This window comes from Anabrus simplex, chromosome 9, assembly GCF_040414725.1.
Source record: "Anabrus simplex isolate iqAnaSimp1 chromosome 9, ASM4041472v1, whole genome shotgun sequence".
Lineage (NCBI taxonomy): Eukaryota > Metazoa > Arthropoda > Insecta > Orthoptera > Tettigoniidae > Anabrus > Anabrus simplex.
Genome location: NC_090273.1, coordinates 41,806,630 through 41,828,869, shown reverse-complemented (window position 1 = coordinate 41,828,869; position 22,240 = coordinate 41,806,630). Strand labels below are relative to the sequence as shown.

The 22,240-nt window shown below is 44.5% G+C and overlaps 1 protein-coding gene across 1 annotated transcript in view; it reads left to right on the top strand.

Annotated features, from left to right (window-relative positions):
- The first annotated feature begins 19,901 nt into the window (after positions 1–19,901).
- Plc21C (Phospholipase C at 21C) overlaps positions 19,902–22,240 on the top strand; it is a 182,382-nt gene continuing 180,043 nt past the window's right edge. The window contains exon 1 of the mRNA XM_067153731.2: positions 19,902–20,189. Within this exon, the coding sequence (XP_067009832.2) occupies positions 20,091–20,189 (99 nt within the window). The 5' untranslated portion in view covers positions 19,902–20,090. The remainder of the gene's footprint in view (positions 20,190–22,240) is intronic.

Below are 22,240 nucleotides of genomic sequence, written 5' to 3'. Positions count from 1 at the left end.
CCTCTGGTTCATACATTTTCTGATACTGCAGGTACGTAACACACTGGTTCATCATAGCATTCGAGCTATTCAATCCATACTCTGAGGCACTGATTGGAATGAGTAGTGTGCATATTTAATGGAATAATGGCAGAGGAGTGTTCATGGCAGTCTGCGACCTGGTTGTTCCAGCTCTGGAACTTTGGACTGTTAGATCGGCACCGCAGTACTGTTCGTTGAAAGTGAGAAAGTGTGCGGTTTTTCATTTGATCGAGTATTTTATATGATAACATTGCTTTCAATCGCTACATTCCTACTGACGTTAGGAAAACTACCAGGTCAGTCTTTCTGAGAATCCCGTAGCGAAGCACGGGCACATCAGCTAGTGATAAATATGAAGGCCGGGAAAGGATAGCGTTACTCGAAAAACTTAAAAAAACACATTTGAAGATGTGTATATATTTTATATTACCCTACTCAACTCTATTTATATTATACTGTTTGATAAAGAATTTACAGGACACCTCCTTTAATGTATCGGACGCCTGAAAAGAACAGTGGCAACAGCAATCCTCATTACCACATCATCACATCATTGAGAACCCATGCAAGTGCCCAGATGGTTTTTCTCTTCCCAGGCGGCAGTGGAGGATGCTAAATCGAATTAGGACCGGCCAAGGTAGATATGGAGCCACTGTCTTCAAATGGGGATGAAAGACATCACCGCAATGTGACTGCGGACAAGGGGAGCAGACAGTGGATCACATTGCATTTGAGTGTCCTTTGCGTGGTTACAGAGGCTCTATAGAGGACTTAAACTGTGTCTCAAACGAAGCTCTTCTCTGGCTATTAAATTTTGACATGGATCTTTAGTTATGAACTTGAGATGGTAGTTGTATATATTGTATATAATATTGTATTCCTCATACGCTAAATAAATAAATTCCTCAGAAATGATTTATTTATGTACCGGTATGTATTTCATTGCTGTTGTGCATATGGTAACATTTCCGAGCGGCAAGTACAGTACTGCCACGGTATGCAACCCGCCTGTCCGCTGCTCTCTTGTCACGTGACTGACAACCGTCCCGAGCGGAGCAAGTAACACGGGCTCCCTAGAGCAACTGCATGATGACGTCTGACTTAAGTGACAGAGAGTGTCCCTGTCTAAATACATATTTCCACAGCTTCCCGTATAATCTCAGAACTGTAGTGTTTTGTGTAGGTAAGAGCTCGAACATCGGGTCGGCGGATGCAGGGTGTGTCTGGGCCCATAAGTGGCCACGACTTATCCGTGGTCCGACAGCTTTGCACTCTGACCGGCCAACCGAGCAGAGGAGGGATGGCCATGGCTCTACGCCTCTGAATTCAGGAGACGGAGAGGGGCTGGTCCCTACCTTCGGTTGTCTTGAAAATTGTTTTCCGTGGTTTTCTATTCTCCTGCACTAAGGTGAATGCCGAGATAGTTCCTAGTATAGGCAACGAACTCCTACCCCCTCACTTTCTGCAAGAATCTTCTGGTCTGAGAGACGGCGTGGCCGTCTAAGAGGCTCACCTCCTTCTTCAAGGAAGGAATGAAACCATATTAGTAGGGTGGCGTGCCAGATGCGACCGTGCCGCATGCGACCCGTGCCACTAACTACCGCATAATCTGTAACCGTGCCGGATGCGACCAGCGTTGACAAGCAAATTGCCATTTGATAAGTTGTGTCATCATCATCATCACCCAAGATAAGGTAAGCTAAACGAAGTGCAATGCTATTTCACTAAGTTCTATAAGTAGCTACTGCCCCTACTTTACATAACACTTCTGGGGGAAACTCGTTTTACAACACGAAACATGGTGATGCGTTTACGTTTTTTCCCACCGGGCGAGTTGGCCATGCGGTTAGAGGCGCGCAGCCCTGAGCTTGCCTCCGGGAGATAGTGGGTTCGAATCCCACTATCGGCAGCCCTGAAGATGGTTTTCCGTGCTTTCCCATTTTCACACCAGGAAAATGCTGCGGCTGTACTTTAATTAAGACCTGGGCCGCTTTCTTCCCATTCCCATTCCTTGCCTGGTGCAGGTCTTTCTCCCTGACTCCCTTCGGCGGCCTGCGCGTCTGGATGTGGGATTATGATAATGAATTAGGGAGAGATGAAGCCCAGTTTCGGCACGTAGCCTACTCCTCTCGAATAATATTAAGGGGTCTGCTCAGTGCTTTACATCTCCATCCGACGGCCGAAACACCATCAACAGCATCATATCCCCTCACTCCATTAGAACACTGCGAAAAGGTTTGGATTTGAATCCCGGCTTTTGGCATCCAATCTAGTGATTAGAAACTGTCTACCACCAAATTTCCTACCCTGCCGGCCAACATTCTGATGGTGATTTTTTTTTCATCCAGGCTAAGTGGCTCAGACGGCTCAGACGGTTGAGATGCTGGTCTTCCGACTCCAACTTGGCAGGTTCGATCCTGGCTCAGACCGGTGGTATTTGAACGTGCTCAAATACGTCAGCTTTGTGTCGGTGGATTTGCTGGCGCGTAAAATAAGTCCTGCGGGACTAAATTCCGGCACCTTGGCGTCTCCTTAAATCATAAAAGTAGTTACTGGAACGTAGAGCCAGCAACATTATTATATTTTTCTTTCGACCAACGGCACTCGAACCTGTTAACAATGGTTGTGACTTCCCCTCTTGGAGAACAATCATTGAACGAGAAATGCAACCATGCAAGCTAAGGGCGCCAATCTTTAAGTTGATGACTTAAAGATAAAAATTTATAATCAAGCTTGGACGGACTCTTATCACAGGGGTGGGGTGATAGTGCACTAATCATTAAGCAGGAGAATTAGAAATCAAGAGGCTAATTAAGGCAGATTGATTAAAGTGAACTAGGAAAATACTATTTATTACATTTATTTATTTATTTATCGTGTCAGAAGTACAAAGTAAGAGAGACAAAAATTAAACCAAAAATTTTTAAACATTGGTTGACCAAAAATTGGCCACGACAAGCGCATTTGGAGTTGCTCTCATTAGATCTTTAATGGTACAAGTGGCTGGAGAAGATGGACACAGTAGAAGATGTTCGTTAGTCTGCTTAGTACCACACTTGCAGTAAACTGTCTCCACAGGAAGGCCCCATTTCTGTAGGTTGGTCTTGCATCTCGTGGTACTGGAGCGTAATCGATTGAGAGCCTTCCATGTTGTCCACTTTTCAGAATGTCCAGGAGGAAGTTCTTCCTTTGGAACCATCCATTCTCTCAAATGTTGACATTTTCCCCGCCACATTGAGATTCTTGCTTGTTGTGGAGTTCCTTTAAGAGCTTCAGTGGTTGTCAAGAAGCTCTTTCTTGATTTCAACCTAGGATGTGCTGGTTGACAGGCATACAAAGGATGGGCTTCCATAGTCATAGCCTTGCTTTTCTCATGCCTAGCAGCAATCTCACGTCGGATTTCAGGTGGTGCTATACCAGCGAGACAGTGGAGTTTATCTATGGGAGTAGGTCTTACACAACCTGTGATAATACGGCAGGTGTCATTTAGTGCTACATCTATGTTTTTGGCATGGCTGGACTTATGCCACACGGAGCAAGCATACTCAGCAGTGGAGCAGCACAGTGCTAGCGCGCTTGTTCTCACAGTGCAAGGGTGAGCTCCCCAGGTGGTGCCTCGAAGTTTCCGCACTATGTTGTTTCTGGCAGACACTTTTTGTTTCACGTTTAGGCAATGTTTCTTATACGTAAGCGTACGGTCCAGAATCACTCCCAGATATTTTGGAGTCGAACAGTGTTGAAGAGGGATTCCTTCCCAGGTGATTTGTAAGGTTTTAGCTGCTTTTTTGTTATTGAGATGAAATACACAGCTATGAGTTTTGGCAGGATTTGGCTTCAAATCATTTTCATTGTAGTAGTTGGTAAATTCTTTCAGAGCTTTGGATAAAGTCTGTTCTACCTTTTCAAAACAGTTGGCCTGAGCAGTGACTGCACAATCATCAGCATAGATAAAACTCTGGGTACCTTCAGGTAGAGGCTGATCATTAGTATAGATGTTGAATAACAGTGGTGCGAGCACACTGCCTTGCGGTAACCCATTCTTCTGTGTTCTCCATCTGCTTCTTTTTCCCTGAAATTCCACAAAGAATCTTCGGTTTTGGAGAATATTTTTAATGTTGCACATTAGATTGAAGTCTTTGGTGATGTCATACAATTTTGTTAGAAGAAGCCGATGGTTGACTGTGTCATAAGCTGCAGAAAGATCAATGAAGACAGCGCCTGTAATGAGCCGATTCTCAAAGCCATCCTCAATATGCTGTGTCAAGTTTAATACCTGTGATGTGCAACTTTTTCCTTCTCGGAATCCAGCTTGCTGTGGTATAAGAAACGACTCCACCTTTCCTATCAGTCGCTCAAGAATGAGCCTCTCCAGGACCTTGTACAGGTGACAGAGCAAGGAAATAGGCCTATAGCTTTTAGGATCCAGCCGATCTTTGCCTGGTTTAGGGATAGCAATGACTCTAGCCTTCCGCCAGATTTTGGGAATCTTGCATTCTTGGACACAGATATTCATTAATTCCAGTAGCCAACGCCTCGTAACAGGACCAAAATTTTTGATTTGCTCTACTCGAATGTCGTCTAGTCCAGCTGCTTTTCCCAATTTGCACTTCCTCAGTGCTGATTCCAGTTCATCTTCAGTAAATGGTGGAGATAGTATGTTGCTCTCTTGGTTTGGCTTCCGTGTTATTGGTTTCTTATCTAGCTTTCTAGATCGGGTTGATTTTCCATTTACTAGCAACTGATGGGCAATTTGATCTGCCTTTATATTAGAATATGTGCTGGCTTGGGTATTGTCATTATTGAGACGACGTAAAAGTCTCCAGGCCTTCTGACTGCTCTTGCTCATGTCACAATCTGTCATTAATTTTATCCACTCATCTCTTTTAGCCAGTGATACTGAGGAAACAACGCTTTGTGCTAGGATTGATGTTTCTTCGCTAAAAGGATCAAGTTCATATTTCTTGTAATATTCTTCTAGCAAAGTGGCCGTTTCAGGTTTAATGCCTTTGATAAAACTGGTTCTGCAACCTCTTGGAATTGATGCCCTTGAAGAAAATTGGACGATGTCAACAAACTTGTCGTACTCTTCAGGAACAGGAGCGATGCTCAGAATCTTCTCATCCAGTATGCTGGAAAATCGTGCCCAGTCAGCCTTCTTAAAGTTGTATCTTCGCCTAAAATGGACTTCTTGAGGTCTTATTGGTGGCAAAATTTGGCACATGATGGGCCTATGTTGTGTGTTTGGAATTGGTGGACATACTGCTTTGGTGCATGTATGCATAATGCTTTCACTAACAAAAAGGAGGTCTGGATTATAGCCTCGTCCCCATCTTCCACTGTTAAAAGAAGGAGAGAGTTTGCTATCATGGATGAGGGCGAGTTGAAAATTTTCAGCCCACGAGAGAACTGTCTCACCATTCTTGTCCTCATGTGCATAACCCCATACATGACTGTGACTGTTGAAATCACCTATAACAATGGAGGCTTTACTTTTATCAAAATTGTGGGGTGGAATGAAGGAAAATTCTGCTGCAGGTGGTTTATAGACTGAGGTGATTACACAGTTACTTAGTTCAACGGTGATAATTTCAATATTGTTTTCATCTGACTGGCAAGCACTTCTGACTCCTAAATTCGGCTTCACAAAAACGGCACTTCCATACAGAGCGTGTGGTCTTTCAGCAATCAGTTTCATGCCAGGAATATAAATGACGACGGTTTAACGAGAACTGAATTTAAAATAGGAAATGAATTTAACAAAAAGTTGAATGACTCTACTTCGCGAAAACTTGCAATATTTTTAACTCGCTTGCTCACCATGTAGTCTTGTTCTGCTGGTCCTTGGAAAGCTTCCATCCTTGTAGCTGGAACATCACCGGTCGTCTTTGAGATATCTTCATCTGCAGCTAAATACCATTCCTGCCCAGCAAATTGCATCAACCACTAATTGGATGATGGCTTTGAAACTATCACTCCCTGTTATGCTCTATCCCATATATTGGAGATGAGCTCTAAGTCATAGTTAGAAAAACCTCCTTGGGTTATGTGGAGAGGATACTCAATTAATAATCCTTCCAACTTTACTGAAAATGTGCACTGAAGTTTCATTTCTATCTATTTTAATACTACCTATTGTCTTAGACTGGTATAAACTGGTCTAATACAGAGCTGTTCGTACTTCCTGATGAGAGTGGCTATACACCCATCATTCAGAAATTCCTAAGTACCACGTCGTGGTAACGAAGTAATGAATGTAGAAGTGATAAACTATCACACTAGTCCACTATGGTACCACAACCATAAGACAAGTTATCAGACCTAAAGCGAAATACAAGATAGAAGAATCAAGAAGAATAATGATGCCAAGAGCTCCAACACGCCCTTTTATAACCTTTTCTGGCTCTAATTACAGGTCGCTACACGTGGTCCAATCAGTTGACACGTCTCTCCCCACTCCAGATATTAAAGTTGATGGGTCCCAACCATGATATCAACTGTTTTCTATTAGCCCTTTCACTCAGTATCCATGGCAACATGACGCTCCTTTGAAAATATAGGCGGTGATCAGTTTGAATTATTCTGGTCGAAATACAGTAGCTTTCGTTACAACGCTTGAACACGTGCTCGCTTTTCCCAGAATTTTATGTCTAAATTTGTCCTTCCTTCTTCCTCGGTGATATGGCAAGATAGAGGAAAATCTACTGCAAGTTAAATTTAAAAGAATGTCGCAAGACTCTAAGTTAATATTAGGATATTCAGCCCTCGTTTACAAGTCGTAGTTACAAAGTAATGAAATGATAGTGAGCAAATGATCAAACATTAATTATAATAACATTACATACCAAGATAAATATCATGACGTTAAATTCCTGAGTTAATTACACATAATAAAATTAACATAATTACACTGTGACGTCTGGAACGTTACATGGTGTCAGGCCTTTATTTTAGAAAAGACCAAGTTAGCTACTTATACGCAATCTGCCACTTGGTGACAGCCCTTAATACAGATCAATTGTAAGTGATTGATGGGTCGCATGCGGCACGATGCTTATCCGCTCGGTCGCTATTGGCATGATAATGGCCGGGTCGCATCCGGCACGGTCGCATCTGGCACGTAACCATTAGTAGTAGTCGAACATCTTAGAACGCGATATCATGACCCGTTGATAGGGCGTGCTCAGCTATTGCTGATTTGTCTGGCTGGTTGAAACGGATATTATCAATCAATCAATACTGATCTGCATTTAGGGCAGTCGCCCAGGTGGCAGATTCCCTATCTGTTGCTTTCCTAGCCTTTTCCTAAATGATTTCAAAGAAATTGGTAATTTATTGAACATCTCCCTTGGTAAGTTATTCCAATCCCTAACTCCCCTTCCTATAAATGAATATTTGCCCCAGTTTGTCCTCTTGAATTCCAACTTTATCTTCATATCGTGATCTTTCCTACTTTTATAAACGCCATTCAAACTTATTCGTCTACTAATGTCATTCCACGCCATCTCTCCGCTGACAGCTCGGAACATACCACTTAGTCTAGCAGCTCTTCTTCTTTCGCTCAATTCTTCCCAACCCAAACATTGCAACATTTTTGTAACGCTACTCTTTTGTCGGAAATCACCCAGAACAAATCGAGCTGCTTTTCTTTGGATTTTTTCCAGTTCTTGAATCAGGTAATCCTGGTGAGGGTCCCATACACTGGAACCATACTCTAGTTGCGGTCTTACCAGAGACTTATATGCACTCTCCTTTACATCCTTACTACAACCCCTAAACACCCTCATAACCATGTGTAGAGATCGGTACCCTTTATTTACAATCCCATTTATGTGATTACCCCAGTGAAGATCTTTCCTTATATTAACACCTAGATACTTACAATGATCCCCAAAAGGAACTTTCACCCCATCAACACAGTAATTAAAACTGAGAGGACTTTTCCTATTTGTGAAACTCACAACCTGACTTTTAGCCCCGTTTATCAACATACCATTGCCTGCTGTCCATCTCACAACATTTTCGAGGTCACGTTGCAGTTGCTCACAATCTTGTAACTTATTTATCACTCTATAGAGAATAACATCATCCGCAAAAAGCCTTACCTCCGATTCCACTCCTTTACTCATATCATTTATATATATAAGAAAACATAAAGGTCCGATAACACTGCCCTGAGGAACTCCCCTCTCAACTATTACAGGGTCAGACAAAGCTTCACCTACTCTAACTCTCTGAGACCTATTTTCTAGAAATATAGCAACCCATTCAGTCACTCTTTTGTCTAGTCCATTGGTGCTCCTTGATACGAGTACCAATGGAGCCGGAATGTTTGGCTAATGTATGCCTTGCCGTAAGTACAGGGAATTTTGTACACCCCAGGGTGTATTTTGTATGGCTTATTACTAAGAGTGGTGCAGCCTTTGTAAGGTAGACCCTTCAACGATGACGGGCACCATGTGTTATAAGTACAATGTACCTTTAAAAAAAAGGAAACAAAATCTTGCACGGAGAAACTTTATTTTACAGGCAGATAAAAGAATACATAGAGGTACACATTGCTATACGACATACTCACTATTATTATCCAAGCACTTGTTCCTCTACATCAAGACATCGATGTTGGAAAGACAGAAATTTGCTTCCAGTCTCTGAAGCCACGTCATGACGTTCAACCTCGTGCTTCATCAACGATCCGAAGAGATGAAAATCACTGGAGGCCTGGTCTGATGGTCATCGCTCAGCCCAGCTCAAAAAGGTTTGTCTCTTTCTAGGTGACATAAAGAGAATAGAGCTGTGTTAGTATGTGTCGTTTTTGGGGGGAGGGGTGCCGTGAGGCTCCGCCCCGCCTCACAGCCCGTGGTGACCTACCTGTTTAGACAAATGACCGACAAGCGAGTACTAACGCAGGAACATAGCCTAGTACAAGAGTACAGAATAACTTGAGGTGCAAAGGCTAGTCTTCTGCCAGCTACTTCCACCCCTCCGTAAAGGAGAAGTTATGAGAAACCTCCCTAAACCCACCAGGCAATCCCATATCTCCTTTCGGCACTGGTTACCCTGTCGCGGTCATACCAAGACATCCCCGGCGCTAGACCACTGTCGCTCAAGAGCCACTGTCACCCCCGGTCCATGGCCGCCTGCAAGACTTTCAAGGTAGAAAATAGAGGGGATAATGAAATAAAAATGAAATTTTGACGCGCGGTCGAGAGGGAATAAATAAATAAAAAGCAGTCTTGCAAACGACCATGCGGATGGCCAGTAATGCGAAAGCTCTTCCCAAAGGAGCTACTTCGCATACCCCCTTCGAAGTAGGATATTATTGCATCTGCCACTTATAACATTAAGGACGGACCGCATAGAGAACGTGGTGCCGCCCATTGTTGTCACAGCGGTGGTGTAGTAGTGAATATTGTTTTAAGAGGACGTACAACTGGGCAGTCATCCTCCGATAACACTAATCAGAGGGGGAGGGGGGAGAAGTAGGGATCGGACAGTTAGAAAAATGAAGGTATTGGCCAAAGAAAGACAAATTCCACTACGAACATGAAAATGAAAGACTCCCTAGGCTTCGTGACCTAATACCGTCGGGGTGGGAAATGAACAAGAGTTGATCAACTTAGGTCAGGTAGGACAGATGAAAGTGAGGAGCCTGGCACAAGCAATGCCAGGGCTCAGCTAAATACCCCGTGGTCGCAACTCACGCTCCCAAATTCAGAGTCCCTGGAGCCCCTTTTAGTCGCTTCTTACGACAGGCAGGATATATCGTGGGTGATATTCTACTGCCGCCACCCACAAGGCAATTTCCAGGTCTCTGCGAGAAAGTTAAACATTTGATATAAAGAGAAATTCTGTCCACCTCTGAAGTGTAACGGTTCTCGTTAATAACTGTCATCCTCGGAGGTTCCGGCTCGATTCCTAGTCCTATCAGATATTTAAGGTTAGCATGGGGGGATGTTACTTGATTGAAAAGGTAAACGCAGCTCATCTCCATTCCGGATATGCCTCAAAAGAGCTGCACAACCTCGAGAAATACGAGGACATGAGTCCACCACTATGTCAGAGTTTGGAGAACGGCAGGTGAGCGCTGAAATCTGTCTCATTCAATTCACGCTGCGTACTATACCTACAGTATAACTGCCGTGACGGCCTGATAAGCTGTCACATGATCGCAGTTCGTCACGATACGACAGCCACTAACTGCACATTGGTTCACTGAAGAAGCAGCCTCTTGTGCTATACGGTATTTCCTGGCTGAGTTAATGTCATGCTTCAACCCTTCTTTGCCCTGCCTAGTCACCTGATTTGTCGTCCCTCGAACATTAGTGGTATCAGATGTGCTGCAATTTTTTTCTCTGTCGGAATGCTCGTAATTCTGAACATCACCGGGCGAGTTGGCCGTGCGGTTAGAAGCGCGCAGCTGTGAGCTTGCATCCGGGAGATAGTGGGTTCGAATCCCACTATCAGCAGCCCTGAAGATGTTTTTCCGTGGTTTACCATTTTCACACCAGGCAAATGCTGGGGCTGTACCTTAATTAAGGCCACGGCCGCTTCCTTCCCACTCCTAGGCCTTTCCTATCCCATCGTCGCCATAAGACCTATCTGTGTTGGTGCGACGTAAAGCAAAATAGCAAAAAAATTCTGAACATCATTTGTGACAACTGAGGGATAATCTGCCGCAGGACGATATATGGCGTCTGTTTTCATTTCACGCCTCATTGTATCCACGAATGTATATTCATGCACACGAGGCGGTCCGACACTGTACATAAGGGTTGGTGGATACAGAATAGTTTCGGTCTACAAGTGGCCACGGCTGGACCGTGGTCGCACAGCTCTGCACTCTCTGCACTCCGACCGACCAACCGAGCAGACCAACGGATCTACCGTGACCCTACGCCTCTGTATTTACGACAGTAGCGGCGATTGGGTATTAGAAGTGGGGGGAGGGGGGCAAAAAAATTACTGACAACAAGAAGTACCTGGGTTTGTGGAGTATAGCGGGTGGGCGGGCGGTCGAATACTACTACTAAAATGTTTTCATTCCTCCCCTGAATGGGGAGGCGGGCCTCTTAGACGGTGACGCCGTCTCTCAGGCCAGGAGATTTGTGACGGTGAAGGAGATGCTCGGAGAAGGTGAGGGGGTTGGCGGTCGTGGCCTGTACTAGGAACTGTCCCGGCATTCGCCTTAGTGCAGGAGAATGGGAAACCACGGAAAACCATTCTCAGGACAGCCGACGGTTGGGGCCAGCCGTGAGGCCCAGCTTTGTCCCGTTTTCCGAATGCAGAGGCATAGAGCCACGGTTGAGCCGTGGCCACCCCTCCTCTGCTCGGTTGGCGCAGCTGTAGATGGTATTGCGGTCGTGCGGCGGTGGTGGACGTGCTGTGTCTGCAGGAGTACCAGTGGCAGTTTCCTCGTCAAGTGGCTGATTTTTTTTTTTTTTTTTTGCTACGGGAGGTCCCCCTAGCCCTCTACCCCGCCGTGACCATCGACTCAATCTACATGGCCCCCGACATGCTATTAATTTCTAAGAAGAAAGAGATAGCTGGGAAGAGGGAAGTGATACAAGGAGTATCAGCCTGTTTCCATGTCAGACACGCTACCAGGCAAGGTTGTATTGGTTGGATAGTGTTAAGGTATGGTATTGAAGGGTCAGGGAAAAACCACATAGGCAGAAAGAAGAAAGAGCCTACATGTAAAACCTCACATCTTTTTGATAGCGCATGCAAGGATGTGGGCTGGAAAAAGACCAGATGTGTTAGTTAGGAACAGGTAACATGGACAAGTCATAAACCCATTCCTCGCCATTCCGTCTGCCAGGGGATCAATCCGTCTGGGCACTGCTGTGACTAGCGCGGTTCTTGCCGGCTGCTGAGCCATGCGTCGAGTACCACTAGGGCCTGCCGCACGGCTCCACCTCCTTGGGGTACCTCGTACCCAGTCTCCGATCCCGGAGAATGAGGCCAAGCCCGCCGAGGCGGGGACCCCCTGGAAGGGGGTGGGTCATGACGCCGGACCTCCTTCCTCTCTGCCCGCGCCATGGCCCGGTAGACTGGGCAACTGCGGTGGGAGGCCGGGTGACCCCCCGAGCAGTTGGCGCACACCGGCGCCTCCCTAAGTGCTGCGCAGGCCGTGTAGTGGTGATCACCACCACAGCGGTTGCACCTCACTTCGAGCCCACAGCTGACCTGACGGTGGCCCCACCTCAGACAGCGGAAACACTGCAAGCGCTGCTGAGGGAGACGTTTTACTCTCACCTGATTGCCGCTACCCGCTGAGGTCCTCTCCTGGTTGGCTCCTCGGTTGACTGCTGTCCTGGGAGCAGTGCTGGGTTGCGGCTGGGCGGCCCTCTCCTGGTGAGCCGGCGGCGCCTTCAGCTTCCTGGTCCGGCGTCGTATTCTTCTTCTTCTTCTTCTTATTCCCGGGCGTGTCTTCTCGGCAGGGAAAGAAGCCTCGTCCTGGTGGCCCTCCTCCCGGCCTGGTGACCTCGGGGTAGCTGGTGGCTCCGCTACGTCGCCGTCCTCTTCCATCTCCTGGCTGGCGGTGGTGGCGTCGGTCGGTGCTAGCACTCGATTGTGTTCCCTGTCCTGTGGGGCGCACATCGAGGTCTGCAGCTCGACAGACTGGCTGGTAGGCTGGGCCTGGACAGCAGCCTCAGAACGCCAGGGGGCTGTGGTGCCGTCCTCCATCGCGGGCGCTTTCCTGGATTGCGCCCGGGTAACAGGCCCTTCCTGATAGGCCTGCGTCTGCGTCCACTTCGTGAAGGTGGTCCATGGAGGAGCGGTCTGCGTCCACTTCGCAGTGCCGAGCCGCTCCGTGGTGGCGTCTCTGGTCGACGGCTGGGTGGCCTGAACTAGATCGGTGTTAACCGCCCTATGCCTTAGCCTCCTCGGCCTCTGGGTGACGGTCTCCCTGGTCTCCGTCACGGCCCTGACTGCGCCGGCGTTCACCCCTGGCACTCCGTCCCTCCCTAGTAGACGGATGACCTGAAACATAGTAGAAAGCTCCTTCTCTGCGTCGCGCACCCGCTCCTGGTCATGATGCATGATGATGAGACCTCCTGGTAGGAAGATCTCGACGGACATGGTTGTCGAGATGATGCTGCCTCCATGGCGAGGGCGCCGCTTTCTGTCCAGGACGAGGCCCCGTTCAGAAGATACAGGGCGCCCCGGCCTGTAGTACACGAGCAGCGCCTCGTACCCCGGGTCGGTGTAGCCTTCGGAAAAGAAGCATCAGAGGGGTCGTACCCGTCCCTGTACGGCTCCGTCTCCACCTCGATCTCCGGCTCCTCCTCCTGTTGCAACTCTGGCTCGGGTGCCGTCGCCTCAGCTTCCGTGTTGATCTCCGGTGTTGGTGACCCTCGGTTGAACAGGCCTCGGAGCATGAGCCCAAGCTCCGTTGCTATTTCCTCTGGCGTCTTCTTCTTCTGCTCCATCTGGCTGCCCGCCGTAGTCCTCCTGAAATAGAACTGAAAGAGAAGAGAAAGGCGAGCACTGAGAAATGCTCAGCTCAGACAAAGCTCTTTCGAAGTCGTACTAATAAGTACCGCAGCCTGATTAGCACTTAAGAAGTACCGAGCGCCTGTCAAGGAGAGAGAAAGCAGAGCGAGAGGCACGTACGTCCTTCCGCTACGACAGTCAGCTCGTCCTTAAGTGGCTGAAGTGATGTGTATCGTGGACTAGGTGGATCAGGATAGGGAGGGATAGGGAGAGGAAACGTCATAAGGGGAGAGGATGGGACATAACTGTAGTGGTGATAGGAACGTTGGAAGAGGTATCAGCGGAGGTGGTGGTGGTGGTGGTGGTGGTGGTGGTGGTGGTGACAGGGGCGGTGTAAGAAGAGGACGAAGTCAGTTGTGACGGAGTCCAATGCAAAGGTGCGGCTGCTGCAGGCGTATCGGGTGTGTTCTCAAGGAGCTGAGCTAAGATATTTGGAGGAGTAGATTCTACTCGATGGAGGCGGCGACGGATAAGCGCTCCATTATCTTGGATGTTGAAATAAATAAAATTGAATATTTTGTACGGATTGAAATACAACATAAAGACTAAACCCAAAACTCAAGGCGCAACAGCTCCGAAGGGCCATGGTCTTCCAAGCGACCGCTGCTCAGCCCGAAGGGCTGCAGATTACGAGGTGTCGTGTGGTCAGCACAACGAATCCTCTCGGCCGTTATTCTTGGCTCTCTAGACCCGGGCCGCCATCTCACCGTCAGATAGCTCCTCAATTGTAATCACGTAGACTGAGTGGACCTCGAACCAGTCCTCAGATGCAGGTAAAAGTCCCTGACCTGGCCAGGAATGGAACCCGGGGTCAATCAATCAATCAATCAATACTGATCTGCATTTAGGGCAGTCGCCCAGGTGGCAGATTCCCTATCTGTTGCTTTCCTAGCCTTTTCCGAAATGATTTCAAAGAAATTGGAAATTTATTGAACATCTCCCTTGGTAAGTTATTCCAATCCCTAACTCCCCTTCCTATAAATGAATATTTGCCCCAGTTTGTCCTCTTGAATTCCAACTTTATCTTCATATCGTGATCTTCCCTACTTTTATAAACGCCATTCAAACCTATTCGTCTACTAATGTCATTCCACGCCATCTGTCCGCTGACAGCTCGGAACATACCACTTAGTCGAGCAGCTCTTCTTCTTTCTCTCAATTCTTCCCAACCCAAACATTGCAACATTTTTGTAACGCTACTCTTTTGTCGGAAATCACCCAGAACAAATCGAGCTGCTTTTCTTTGGATTTTTTCCAGTTCTTGAATCAGGTAATCCTGGTGAGGGTCCCATACACTGGAACCATACTCTAGTTGGGGTCTTACCAGAGACTTATATGCACTCTCCTTTACATCCTTACTACAACCCCTAAACACCCTCATAACCATGTGTAGAGATTGGTACCCTTTATTTACAATCCCATTTATGTGATTACCCCAGTGAAGATCCTTCCTTATATTAACACCTAGATACTTACAATGATCCCCAAAAGGAACTTTCACCCCATCAACGCAGTAATTAAAAGTGAGAGGACTTTTCCTATTTGTGAAACTCACAACCTGACTTTTAGCCCCGTTTATCAACATACCATTGCCTGCTGTCCATCTCACAACATTTTCGAGGTCACGTTGCAGTTGCTCACAATCTTGTAACTTATTTATCACTCTATAGAGAATAACATCATCCGCAAAAAGCCTTACCTCCGATTCCACTCCTTTACTCATATCATTTATATATATAAGAAAACATAAAGGTCCGATAACACTGCCCTGAGGAACTCCCCTCTCAACTATTACAGAGTCAGACAAAGCTTCACCTACTCTAACTCTCTGAGATCTATTTTCTAGAAATATAGCAACCCATTCAGTCACTCTTTTGTCTAGTCCAATTGCGCTCATTTTTGCCAGTAGTCTCCCATGATCCACCCTATCAAATGCTTTAGACATGTCAATCGCGATACAGTCCATTTGACCTCCAGAATCCAAGATATCTGCTATATCTTGCTGGAATCCTACAAGTTGAGCTTCAGTGGAATAACCTTTCCTAAAACCGAATTGCCTTCTATCGAACCAGTTATTAATTTCACAAACATGTCTAATATAATCAGAAAGAATGCCTTCCCAAAGCTTACATACAATGCATGTCAAACTTACTGGCCTGTAATTTTCAGCTTTATGTCTATCACCCTTTCCTTTATACACAGGGGCTACTATAGCAACTCTCCATTCATCTGGTATAGCTCCTTCGACCAAACAATAATCAAATAAGTACTTCAGATATGGTACTACATTCCAACCCATTGTCTTTAGTATATCCCCAGAAATCTGATCAATTCCAGCCGCTTTTCTAGTTTTCAACTTTTGTATCTTATTGTAAATGTCATTGTTATCATATGTAAATTGTATTACTTCTTTGGCCTTAGTCTCTTCCTCTATCTCGACATTATCCTTGTAACCAACAATCTTTACATACTGCTGACTGAATACTTCTGCCTTTTGAAGATCCTCACATACACACTCCCCTTGTTCATTAATTATTCCTGGAATGTCCTTCTTGGAACCTGTTTCTGCCTTAAAATACCTATACATACCCTTCCATTTTTCACTAAAATTTGTGTGACTGCCAATTATGCTTGCCATCATGTTATCCTTAGCTGCCTTCTTTGCTAGATTCAATTTTCTAGTAAGTTCCTTCAATTTCTCCTTACTTCCACAGCCATTTCTAACTCTATTTCTTTCCAGTCTGCACCTCCTTCTTAGTCTCTTTATTTCTCTATTATAATAAGGTGGGTCTTTACCATTCCTTACCACCCTTAAAGGTACAAACCTGTTTTTGCATTCCTCAACAATTTCTTTAAACCCATCCCAGAGTCTGTTAACATTTTTATTTACCGTTTTCCACTGATCATAGTTACTTTTTAGAAACTGCCTCATACCTGCTTTATCAGCCATATGGTACTGCCTAACAGTCCTACTTTTAAGACCTTCCTTTCTATCGCATTTATTTTTAACTACCACAAAAACAGCTGCATGATCACTAATACCATCTATTACTTCAGTTTCCCTATAGAGCTCATCTGGTTTTATCAGCACCACATCCAGGATATTTTTCCCTCTGGTTGGTTCCATCACTTTCTGAATCAGCTGTCCTTCCCATATTAACTTATTTGCCATTTGTTGGTCATGCTTCCTGTCGTTCGCATTTCCTTCCCAGTTTACATCTGGCAAATTCAGATCTCCCGCTACAATCACGTTTCTTTCCATGTCGTTTCCCACATAGCTGACTATCCTATCAAATAATTCCGAATCCGCATCAGTGCTACCCTTTCCCGATCTGTACACTCCAAATATATCAAGTTGCCTTCGGGTAAGAGGCAGGCATCTGCCCTAGACCGCGGGGCGGACTGAAATACAACATATATATTCTTATTTCTATATTTTGTTTTTACATTTTTACATTTTTTAAACTCTACTGTGCCTACATTAGCATCTAAAGAAACTGGACGACGCGGTGTAGTTTCTGAGATGCGAAAGCATTCACGATTTCAATATCAGCAGATGCCACATTCTATGCTGAGAAGCCCGAGTTCGCTGAGTCTGTCTGGGGTCATACCATTTCGCAGGTAATACTTTATAAATCTCGGTTTCGAAAATTATCGCTTTTCGTAAGAAACAATAACAGAAATAATTTGGTCTAAAATATGATATTTTTGTACCAATTTTTATTGGTTTTTCGTGTAATAACTTGGCGCAGGTCTTTCCCGAGAGCACCTGGCGTTCGTGTTTACTAGACACGCCTGTTCCAGACTCGGTACAAGAATTGTAAAAACAATCTTCTTCGGTCCATTCTACATCAGGATGCCACCTTTCCTGTGTAGAGTGACATTCCGGTAAAAAATTTCATTTATTTATTTATTTATTTATTTATTTATTTATTTATTTATTTATTTATTTATAGAAAAATCTAGGTAAACAACTGATAGGGAATCTGCTATCTGGGCGATAGCCCTAAATGCAAATCTATGAAGATTTGATTTGAGGAGGTATTGATTAAATTAGTCTCTTGAGTAAAATAGCAACACACTGTCCAATAGTTGTTTACTGTTCTAAACGTAGGATAATGCGTAGATGATTGTCTATGTCATGTCAATTTTCAGCAGGTTTCTATCAGTGGCTCACTATGATAATGGAAAGGAAAGAATAGAGTATGTCTATCTTAAACTAATATTTTGATTTATATTATGCAGATAGTTGTGAGGCACACGTCACACTTATCTCCACAGTTGTCCAACATACGTGTGGGCTGTTTGACATAGGGAGAGAGAGAGAGAGAGAGAGAGAGAGAGAGAGAGAGAGTGTGCATTAGCCTACACGCGCGATGTTCAAGTTCTAGAAGTAAGGGATAGGATTGCCAGACCATTTCGTTCGAGTACAATGCGAGTTCTCTTGATCTGGATTCTTACTTTTGTAAGCTCTATTTTCATACGTAGTTCTCTTTTGTTCTTATTTTGCTATCCTTGTTGTCTTGCCTGCTATTTAATAAGTACCCTAAACAGAATCTGTATTTCCTAAGTTCAATAATTTAGTATTTATAAGTACCGTCTGACAATGCTACTCATACTTGATTCTTCACCTTTCACTTCGTCCTATCATTTATTGTGGCTATTATGGTTATAATTCACCTTTTATTCCCTCAGGGTATTCTCGTCTTTTATATTCATTTAAGCCGTTTGATATGCATTCCGGGTCCAGGATAACTTGTCACCGAACGAATCTGCGATGTTTGGTACGGGAGATATATGAAATTAAAATTATGTAAATTATGGACCAAGTTATGAAGAAATGTTGCATTTATACATCAAAACGATATTTTTCTACCGAGCTCGATAGCTGCAGTCGCTTAAGTGCGGCCAGTATCCAGTATTCGGGAGATAGTGGTTTCGAACTCCACTGTCGGCAGCCCTCAAGTTGGTTTTCCGTGGTTTACCATTTTCACACCAGGCAAATGCTGGAGCAAGGCCACGGATGCTTCATTCCCACTCCTAGCCCTTTCCTGTCCCATCGTCGTCATAAGACATATCTGTGTCGGTGTGACGTAAAGCAACTTGCATAAAAAAAGAAAGATATTTTTTCAGTTTCAGGGTTATGACAGTTTTACCTGAAGTCAAAAATACGAATTCCAGATCAACATTTTGATTTTGCAGTTCAAAATACCGTATGCAGATTCTGAAAACGAAACATGGGGTACCGGTATTGTCCTTTGCAACCTCTTTTGAAAATAATGAGCCCGCCTGGTAGCTGTGGATCGTTAAGGCGTTGAAGTCTAAACGGTCTGACACCGTGGTTAGCCGGTTCGAGTCCCGTAGGTCGAAAAAAAATCGCCTTCACAATGTTGGCCGGCAGGGTAGGGGAGGTAGTGGTATACAATTTCTGATCACTAGATTGCGTACCAAAAGCCTGGATTAAATTCCAATTAAATGACGCTGTTGATGGGAATTCGTCCGTCGGATGGAGACGTTAAGTCTTGAACCCTTGGTGCTATTCGACAGGAGTAGGCTATTTCCGGGTTTCATCCCCTCCATTTCTACTATCATATATCACGTCATTTTCTGATAAGGTTGACGTCAGGAAGGGCATCCGGTCATAAAAACTCCGCCACGACAGATTCATCTCACCTCATGCCCACTGCCTTCGTGTCATACCCGACTCCGTACAGAAACGGGGCAAGGGTTGGACAAACGAACGTTTGAAAGCAATGAATTGGGAAATTCTACACATTATTTTATCAAGTCATGAGCCAGTCTCATAACCTGCAGTATGTGTCCCTCTTTTCTATCTTACCTAGAACATCTACTAAAGGTAGAGAGATGATGATTATCTACACTGCTATATAGGCCTAGGTGAGGAAAATATTGGCTCTAAAATATACAGTACATTTGACAGTTATCAGTTGCTCATTATCGTACTTTGTGACAACCCCAACGATTATCATACAAAACGATAATTATCGTACAAGGTGGCAACACTGGTTCTCAACTATTCTCATCCCTTGCCGGTTCTGTGTTAGTTTCGTGTTTCTAAAACCTGAGCTTTTACTTGTTGATATATTGTCCTCCTCGTTCATATTTTAGCATCTCGCAGCAAATTTTGAAACTCAAACGCGTACTTCGCTGACATGAGCTGCATATTGATTCTCGCACATTAACGGATGTGAATTGGATTCATCTGTACGACTTCCGCTAACTGCTATTGGTGGAAGCGAGATGTGGTCTCGCTAATATTTTGCAGTGATTGCTAGCTGAAGGTGACGTTTTGTTCGCCTGTTTTATTGTTTACAACCTCTCTATTCGATCTTGCAGCTCTCCGTTGGTGTGGAAGTGTAAACATGTGTAAAATAACGATATTTACTGCCCTTCGCAGTTATAAAAATGAGCTAATAACATAGGTCTGCTGTCTCCCCTGATAACCTATGAACTGAACAGAAGATGTGGCTTGCCGAATTATTATTTTTCAGTGCGAAGCTTGAATTCTAATGTTGCACTAAGACGATCCTTGGTGTGCGCTTTGGGGAACCATGGCTGGCACCAAGAATACGGCTCATGTGGTGCAACTGAAACCTGTGGATGTGCCCAAATCCTTGCAGGACGGAGAGAAGTTCATAAAATGGGATGAGGTAAGAGGAACTTTGCATGTCTGAAACAGTTATGACCGGCAAAATGTGATGAATTTAAAAGTAGCTATGACAAGCACGTTGCTGGTTGACATTGCATATAGGCTATAGTTGTATTCGGTATGTAAAGGGCAGACAGCTCTCGAGAGAGGTGTTGTATCGAATTAATTATCCGTCTCTTCTTCAGTTCATTAGTGTAATACATAAAACATTTGTATATGTACGTAGCTGGCTGTCTGGTGTTGCCCTTGACAAATTAGTTCAACAAGTGGTTGATACATTGATGAAGTGTGAGGTTAGGTCAGTGCGTAATGTAAAGTAATACGGGAACCGAAATGTGACATGAACACTACCGAACAACTAATTCTATCGAGTAAATAATTATATTTTGGTCTATGAACGTTAATATGGACAATTAATTCCCTGTTGAACAAGTAGGGTTATTTCAGGGGATGCAACTATTCAGTTGAATAGATAGGCCTAACAAGACATATAAAGCCAGTATCAAATATTTTTTTTACCATAAATTATTTTCTATTTGGGGTAGCATCCGTCTAGAAAAGTTTATCTTGCATTAAACTATAGGCTACAGATTCAAGTTACAAAACATCATAGGCTTTGATAGTTCTTTGGTATGTAGGCCTAAAATGGGCCAGTTGTGCTATTTCTTAAAGATAAGTGATTCAGTTAAGTTGTAAATTTGATTTTGATAAATTGTAAGCATTTTCAACATATAACTGTTGCAAATGAAGGGGTCTGGTTTGATTCACTGGTCATCTTGTTTCATGTTTAACTCCTGCCATGTTTTGTCATTCCTTATTATACTGTATTCCCCCCTTTCTTCTTTTTCCCCCAAACGCGTACTGTGAATAAAGCTTATTTCCGTTTCTCGTTCAATCAATAAATTAATCAATGAATCAGTACTGATCTGCATTTAGGGTATTCACCCAGGTGGCAGATTCCCTATCTGTTGTTTTCCTAGCCTTTTCTTAAATGATTGCAAAGAAACTGGAAATTTATTGAACATCTCCCTTGGTAAGTTATTCAAATCAATAAAACCCCTTTGCTATTGATATAACACTGCCAAGGTTTTTAACGTCAATTCTTTCTCCTCTAGTTTGGTGTGTGCTGCTGGTTGTTCATTTCCAAGTATTACCATCTTTGCTCAACTGAAATGAGGCCATATTCCCTTTCTATTTATATGCAGGCATTAGCCTGTTCCTGAAATGGATATGACTAACCCTATCACAAATGTCATCTGCTTGTCGGCAGCCCTGAAGAGGGTTTTCTTTGTTTTCCCATTTTCACACCAGCAAATATACCTTAATTAAGGCCGCGATCATTTCCCTCACAGTCCTAGCCCTGTCGTATCCCAACTATGCCATAAGATCTGTCTCAGTTGGTGTGATGTAGAACCAATGGGGAAAGTAAGAGACAGGCAATGGCTTAAGTGCAGGACTGCTTTGTATGGTGAACTACAACTAGGACTTGCTTCTGGGCACTGCCAAGTTAGTGATGAAGATCTGCAAAGAATTCTAAAACCTGGTAGGTAACTGGATTCTGCTAGGCCTAGCTAGTGATACAATGTGATATTGCTTTCAAGAAGTTATAGCCTATCTGAACAAAATTAGTACATGTGAGTTCAAATTTATACAGTTCCCCCCCCCCCCCCCCCTCCCTTTTTCACTCTACAGCCCTGATGGGCGTTGTCCTACCAAGCGACCACTGGTTATTCCAAAAGCCTGCAGATTATGAGATGATACTTGGTCAGTGCAACGAATCCTCCTTTTCTCACATAGGCTGAGTGGACCTCAGATTAGCCTTTGGATTGAGGTAAAACTCCATAACCTGGCTTGGAATCAAACCCAAGGCCTTTGAGTAAGAGGCATTTCCTTCACATTCCTAGCCCTGTCCTATCCCATCTATGCCATAAAATCTGTCAGTGTGATGTAGAACCAATGGGAAAAATAGCAGACAGCTGGACCGACTTTTGTTCAGCAGTCTGTGCTGAGCTGAGCTAGTGATAGGATGTGCGTGGTAATGGTCTGGAAGTG